At 37.0% G+C, this 7,526-nt stretch overlaps 1 protein-coding gene across 1 annotated transcript in view; it reads left to right on the top strand.

Moving 5' to 3' along the window:
* LOC107678923 (laminin subunit gamma-1-like) overlaps nucleotides 1-6,302 on the top strand; it is a 62,665-nt gene extending 56,363 nt beyond the window's left edge. The window contains exons 15-28 of the mRNA XM_016474323.1: nucleotides 468-621; nucleotides 733-875; nucleotides 990-1,168; nucleotides 1,255-1,411; nucleotides 1,733-1,938; nucleotides 2,082-2,161; nucleotides 2,254-2,391; nucleotides 2,530-2,674; nucleotides 2,765-2,914; nucleotides 3,516-3,630; nucleotides 3,795-3,994; nucleotides 4,109-4,267; nucleotides 4,353-4,452; nucleotides 5,132-6,302. Coding sequence (XP_016329809.1) covers nucleotides 468-621; nucleotides 733-875; nucleotides 990-1,168; nucleotides 1,255-1,411; nucleotides 1,733-1,938; nucleotides 2,082-2,161; nucleotides 2,254-2,391; nucleotides 2,530-2,674; nucleotides 2,765-2,914; nucleotides 3,516-3,630; nucleotides 3,795-3,994; nucleotides 4,109-4,267; nucleotides 4,353-4,452; nucleotides 5,132-5,388 — 2,183 coding nt within the window. The 3' untranslated portion in view covers nucleotides 5,389-6,302. The remainder of the gene's footprint in view (nucleotides 1-467; nucleotides 622-732; nucleotides 876-989; nucleotides 1,169-1,254; nucleotides 1,412-1,732; nucleotides 1,939-2,081; nucleotides 2,162-2,253; nucleotides 2,392-2,529; nucleotides 2,675-2,764; nucleotides 2,915-3,515; nucleotides 3,631-3,794; nucleotides 3,995-4,108; nucleotides 4,268-4,352; nucleotides 4,453-5,131) is intronic.
* The last annotated feature ends 1,224 nt before the right edge of the window (nucleotides 6,303-7,526 follow it).

The raw sequence follows: 7,526 nt of genomic DNA, 5'->3' as shown, positions 1-7,526 counted from the left end.
CAACATATTCTGTTACACCAAATACACAAAATAATGATCTTTAAAAAAGCATCATATGACCCCTTTAAAAAATGTATACATTTATTTAGCAAGGATGCATTAAATTCATCAAAAGTAAAGACATTTATAAAAACAAATGATTTAGAAATAAATGCTGTTCTACTAAACTAGTCAAAGATTCCTGATAAAAATTTATCTGTTTCCACAAAAATATTAAGCAGAACAACTGTTTTTTAACACTGATAATAATAAGAAAAGCAGCAAATCAACATATTAGAATGATTTCTGAAGGATCGTGTGACACTGATGACTGGAGTAATAGCTGTTGAAAATTCAGCTTTGCCATCGCAGGAATAAATTACATCTTAAAATAGAAAAGTAATTTTAAATATAGTAATATTTCATAGTTTTACTGTATTTTATCAAATCATTTTATTTTTTAAACAATTATTTTTCCACGTCTGCAGCATGCTCGTGCTCTCCATACGGTACAGTGGACAGGAAGACGACCTGCTCTCAGGTGACGGGTCAGTGTCAGTGTCTTCCCCATGTCATTAACAGAGACTGCAGTGCATGTGAGCCTGGTTTCTACAACCTTCAGAGCGGCAAGGGCTGTGAACGGTATTTGATTGATTGATTTCTCTTTCTCATTCTTAGTGATATAGCATTGACAAAAGAAAGCTCGACAGAACTGCAAGTTTTTAAAACAAATCTTTAAATTTGTTTCCCCAGATGCAACTGCAACCCTATTGGCTCCACAAACGGTCAGTGTGATATCGTTAGCGGCCAATGCGAGTGTCAGCCTGGGGTCACAGGTCAACACTGTGAGCGCTGTGAGGTCAACTTCTTTGGATTCAGTTCGTCAGGTTGCAAACGTACGGTGTCCTGCTCTTTTGCCTTTCTACAGCAGTTCTACTTAATACAAAATTGCTTTATAATTTATCTTATATTTTAGATTTGTTCCATTTACCATTGGTTTGTTTTTGCAGCTTGTGACTGTGACCCAGAAGGCTCAGATTCTGCTCAGTGCAAGGAAGACGGGCGTTGTCAGTGTCGCCCAGGCTTCGTGGGAGCTCGCTGCGACATGTGTGAGGAGAACTACTTCTACAACCGCTCCACACCAGGTTGCCAGCAGTGTCCCAACTGTTACAGCCTGGTCAGAGACAAGGTAAGAGATCATCTTATGAACACGGGACGTTTTGTTTCATAACAGAACAGACAACTTCTAATACCTGATTTTTTTTTTCTGTACAGGTGAACCAGCAGAGACAGAGGCTTCATGACCTACAGAATTTGATTGATAATCTGGACAATACTGAGAATACAGTGAGTGACAAGTCCTTTGAGGACAGACTGAAGGAGGCAGAGAAAACAATAATGGACTTACTGGAAGAGGCTCAGGCTAGCAAAGGTATTGTCTGACAATGGAGCAAGTTTTTAAATTTTTCTTATAGTTTTAATAGTTGTAGTGTTCATCATCATCATCATCATCATCATCATTATTATTATTATTAATTTAAAATATTCTTTCAAATAATGTGACGTACTATAATTCTGCCAAATAAAAAAAATAAAATCAGATTTAAAAAAAATGTAATAGGACATCATATTGATTAACTATAATAAGATCAAAAAGGCAAAAAAAATGTATTATAATTTTACTTAATAGTAGAGCACATATATTTCACTTTACATGATTATTATTCTGTTATCTTTCACTATTATAATACAGAAGTGGATAAAGGCCTTTTGGACCGTCTAAACAACATCAACAAGACCCTGAACAACCAGTGGAACCGACTGCAGAACATCAAGAACACCGTGGACAACACAGGAACGCAGGCAGATCGAGCACGGAACCGAGTCCGTGACGCAGAGAACCTGATCAGCACTGCTAGAGAGGAGCTGGACAAAGCCAAGGAGGCCATCAGTAAAGTGGTGAGATGTCTATTACACCACCAAGAGAGCATGTCGTAATATCCCACAAATACCTTCAGTTAATGGTAGTGGAGTCCATTAAAATGTCTCTTAGTTGCCAATACTTCTTTTTTTTTTTTCATCCTTATCGTCTGTTCCCATAGGACATTAAAATACCCACAACCTCTGGAGATCCAAACAATATGACACTTCTGGCAGAGGAAGCCCGCAAACTGTCCGAAAAGTGAGTTACAGTTTTTCATGCTGTGTTAATATTGATTTTTCATACCACCTAATAGAGTTTTATTCAACGTTTTTCTATGGCTCTTTACACAGACATAAAGCAGATGCAGATCAGATTGAGAAGATTGCAAAGGATGCCAATGACACTTCCACTAAGGCCTATAATATGCTGAAGAAGGCGCTCAATGGCGAGAACAAGACAAGCAGCGACATTGATGACCTCAACAGGAAGTATGTCTTTGACATCACATTTTATGCGACTTTCTTGTCTTGCCAATATTCTGTCATCTGATTTTAAGAAAGTCTAAAATATTTTAAATGCAGATGGTCATGCTTTACAACTATAAAATGCTGTTCATATGTGCGCAGATATGTCGAAGCAAAGGATCTAGCCAAGAACCTGGAGAAACAGGCTGCTAAAGTACAAGCTGAAGCAGAAGAGGCAGGAAACAAAGCTCTGAAGATCTACGCTAACCTGACCAGCTTGCCCCCAATCGACACCAAAACATTAGCGGTGCTGATTCCATGATGTTTTATAATTCTTACTGAATTTGCACAATCAGCATGGATGCATCTATAATCCAGTCTCTTGAATTTCCCTCAGGATGAGGCCCAAAAGATAAAGAAGGAGGCAACAGACCTGGACAAACTAATAGACAAGACTGAGGAGGAGTACAATGACCTGAGAGAGGACCTGAGGGGCAAAGAGACAGAGGTCCGCAAACTACTGGAAAAAGGAAAAACTGAGCAACAGGTACATATGCTTTTTGACTTTTAATGTACTTGATTTGTTTCGTCTTGGTTCTATGGAATTAGTTTTCAGAATGCAGTCATGGTAGTCTAAAGATTTTGAAGAAATTATGAGAATATTTAGTTGCTGTTCAGTTTAGCAGTTCTTTCACATGGTTGATATGTAAGAGTCAAACACATGCCAATGAGGCCCAGGAGCCTCTTAAATGATACTGATGGGAGGCAAGTGATAGTCCATAGTCTCATCCTAATCTGATTGAGTTAAATGTCATGGTCTTAATGAAAGAGCTGAACCATGACAGTGCTCTTATGAAATCTGCTCACAGTGTGAGTTACTTTTTGCAATGTTTAATAAAGGTTTGCATTTCATGAATTGCATTTTCATGATTACTTTTAGACTAGATATTAAATATATTGCGTATTTGTTCCCCCACAGTATTGCTATTCATTCCTATAAGTAATTATGTTCATGATAAGCACAGTAAATTACTTGTAAGTGCAGAATTTCACCTTCTGAAAGTTAGCCAGACAAGTCATTGAAGAGTGCAGTGTGAAAACTCAACAATTCTGTTTTCCAACTCTCTTTCCGCTTCTGTCTTCTTCAGACGGCTGATCAGTTGTTGGCACGTGCAGACGCAGCAAAGGCCTTGGCTGAGGAAGCAGCTAAAAAAGGCATCTCTACCTTCCAAGAGGCCCAGGACATACTGAACAACCTCAGAGGTGAGAGGTCTTGTGTCATTGTGTAAAATATCTTTTATTTATGATGCTAAAATTAAAATAAATAAATATTATAGAGAGAGAGAGAGAGGATAAATAAAGATCTAAATATCAAAGTAAATACGTGTTTAAAAATGTATTTATTAAAATTTGTGTCTTACTTTTAGACTTTGACAAGAGAGTCAATGACAACAAAACTGCTGCTGAGGATGCCATGAGGCGAATCCCAGAAATCAACGCGACAATCAATGAAGCCAATGAGAAGACCCGACGGGCCGAGGCGGCTTTAGGCAACGCAGCTGCAGATGCTAAAGAAGCGAAAACGAAGGCAGAGGAAGCTGAGAAAATAGCTAATGATGTGCAGAAGGTACATGTTGAGTTTCAGATGAAGAATATCAAAAACATAAAAAAGTTGTGGGATGTCTGTGTCCTTATCAAACTGTGCCTTTATTTGATTTGCCTTTTTTTTTTTTTTAATCAGGGTTCAGCAAAGACAAAGGCAGATGCAGAAAAAGCTTTTGAAGACACCATGAAACTGGATGGAGAGGTGAACAACATGATGGACCAGCTCACAGCTGCTGAGAAAGAGCTAGAGAAGAAGAAAGCTGAGGCAGATGCCGACATGATGATGGCGGCCATGGTGGGTTATGGCCTTGACTTATATGGGTGCAATCTGTTTTAAAACCATATTATAGACAGTGTATTAACTTTGCTCTTCTTCACAGGCATCTGATAATGCTAAAGAAGCTGAGGGCAATGCCAGGAAAGCCAAAAATGCTGTCAGGACAGTGCTGAGCACAATCAATGAATTATTAAGCCAGCTCGGTAAGACACTCTAGTTGCCGATCAATAATCCACATTTTTGTGGCAGACATAATAACCAATAATTTAAAAAAAATGTTTGAAATCATGCTGCATGTCATGCAAGATTTCATCTACCTTCCTCAATGCCTGATTAAAGATATGCATTATCATGATATTTTATTCTAGCTTATCATGAGTTTTTTCAGTGATTGCCATTTTTAACTAATTAAAACTATTAAAAATTGTTTCCAGTAATTGAAATAAAGATTAAATAAAATACAAATATTAAATGAAAATGATAAATTTTGCCTTGGAAACTAACTGAAATTAAATAGGTTTGAGTTGCAAAAATTGCTTAAACTGAAATAAAAATAAAGCCAAATGAAGAAAAAAAAAAAAAAAAAAAAAAAAAAAAAAAAACTAATAAGAATGACAAAAGCGCATTCTAATTTACTAAAATTTTAACCAAAATGAAAATTGAAGATATAAAAATAAAAGCTAATTCAAATTATAATATAATTTAATGTAATGTAATATGTATTATAACATGGTACAAGTTAAACTTGTTTAGCTTGAGTATTTTTAGCATATGATGATAATTATATTTTCCTTGTTATACTGTGCAAGAAGAATGCACTTCTGTGAAATGTATGACTTCTTAACACACGCCTTAATATAACACCACCTTATCCTCTTCCAGGCAACATCGATAAGGTGGATCTGAGCAAGCTGAATCGGATCGAAAACGCTCTGAAAGATGCCAAGGACAAGATGGCAGGAAGTGAGCTGGACAGGAAGCTGAAGGAGCTGAACGACATCGCTAAGAGCCAGGAGGACATGATCAGCGACTACGACCGTCAGATCCAAGACATTCGAAAGGACATCGCTAACCTCAACGACATCAAGAACACTCTGCCAGAAGGCTGCTTCAACACTCCGTCTCTAGAGCGGCCTTAACCTCTCCACGCCACACCGCTACGTCTGCCTTACACTCCCTGTGTTCTTCAGCATCCACACCCTCAACCAAAACAGGCCTTGTTTTGTTTCAAATTCTTTTACTTGCATTTTATTTCCTTTTGTTAGGTTATTGTTTGTTTGTATTTCTATACGTTTCTTCGAAATCATGTTTTACAAACAGAAGACAAAAGCAGCTTTTAATGTTTTGATATGCAGAAATGCTACGTGAAGAGAACTCCAAGTAATGGCCGTGTGTGTGTGTGTGTGTGTGCATGAGCTGTTAGGGGCCTCGAGTTGAACCCTCATGACTGCACCATTTCCAGCTCTTCTTCTCAAATCTCTTGTCTTTACAACCGAATCAAAATTACGACCTAATCAGACGCCAAGACATTTGTTTGAGGACATTTGCTACTTAAGCGTGTGTATATCATCATTGGTAATGCTATTCGCTCAAAGCTAACAGTGAAGGAATCTTAATTTGTTCGGAATGCGCATCTTCTTCGCCCCTCGTGCTAGATTTGGTACTGAGAGTGAGTCGAACACGTAAATACAGTATTTCAGTTCATGTGTATATAAATTGTTCAGTACTAAAAGTCCCTGCATGGCTCAGCTGACTTCATGCATTTCATGGTTGCGACACATTTCAGTTTTGTGTTTGTTTTGATTTTTCAGACGCTGCTGCTTATTACAGGTGTCCTGCGAAACACATTAACATGAGCAAAACTCAACACTATGCAACTTTGTACATTGGCGTAGCAAGCCTTTTATCTGATACACTGGTGCTAATAATTATTTCAAATGTTATATTTTTGTGTGAATGTTTTTTTTTCTTCTTTTTTATTATAATATAGAGTTGAGGAACTGTTATTTGTGTAAATATGCTTAAATGATTCAGGAACGGCTGATTTTTGAATCCAAGACCCAACCAGCCACCTCATCGGTTCACGAAAAAAAAAAAAATCAGCCAACTTTTCTGCATAATATATATATATATATATATATATATATATATATATATATTATGTTCTGTGGTATAATACGCTTGCCTGTATACATGGCTCAGTGTTGCATCATAGCTCTATCATTTATTTTATTTGTACCTAATTTTCAGCGGATGGTGATGCGTAATGTCTTGACCCTTTAATTTGCACACCCCCAAACATCCACATATGTCTCGAATATTTCATATTTATTGGAATGCTTTGCTTTACTTGAGATGGTAAGCTTAATCACATGTTGCTAGCTAACCATCTTTTTAGTGCCTAAACACTTGGACGTAATCCTCTAAATGTGGACATTGCATCTTAAGTTAAAGAGATCTGTTGAAGTCCAAATTATGGTTTAGTACATTTCACTGCTTGTTTGTTTCTTTCAGTTACCGCATCCGTAGTTCCTTTAGTTACAGTCTTACAGGTTTGCTAAATTGAGCGGTTCCTCAGCCGACATATCGAGAGATTCAACTATGGAAAGTGCCACTATAAAGCATTAGATTAGATATAGACCTCTCCTCTCTACCACTGTGGACATAAGTGCAACACGTACACGTTTATGTATAAAACAGTATTTTTAATTTATAAAGTATCAAGTATTTGTGATCTGTAGTTAGAGTATGTGTTTGCTGCACAGTCTTTATGTGGTCCTTTGGTTCTAGAGAGTAATGTTTTTTTTAAATCAAGGCATTGAGAAACACTCACCCAAAGGACCTGACACACCTCTGCTTGTTACCTATTTGCCTGTAAATTCAATCATAACATTTGAATAATAAACAGTGGTTATTACAGGACTCACTGATGTGTTATTCTGCTTCATTTACTCTTATATTGCTACTTTTTTACTGTAGTGTATGTGTGATTCAGTGCCCCAGAACAGCGGCTTCCAAACTTTTTGAAGCTAAGAATCTCCAAATATTACGACAATGCAAGGAACCCCTTTTCTAAAATAGAAATGTTATGAAAACATTTACGTTTTTTTCATTTGGCAGTCACTTACATTACATTCAAGGTACACATTTTATCTATTCTTGCTTTCCCTGACATAAACATACATGCATATATATATACAGTGGGTACGGAAAGTATTCAGACCCCCTTCAATTTTTCACTCTTTGTTATATTGCAGCCATTTGCTAAAATCATTTA

This window comes from Sinocyclocheilus anshuiensis, unplaced genomic scaffold, assembly GCF_001515605.1.
Source record: "Sinocyclocheilus anshuiensis isolate Anshui unplaced genomic scaffold, SAMN03320099.WGS_v1.1 scaffold1576, whole genome shotgun sequence".
Taxonomy (NCBI): Eukaryota; Metazoa; Chordata; class Actinopteri; order Cypriniformes; family Cyprinidae; genus Sinocyclocheilus; species Sinocyclocheilus anshuiensis.
Note: the sequence above shows the minus strand (reverse complement) of the source record. Positions and strands in the feature narration are given on the sequence as shown.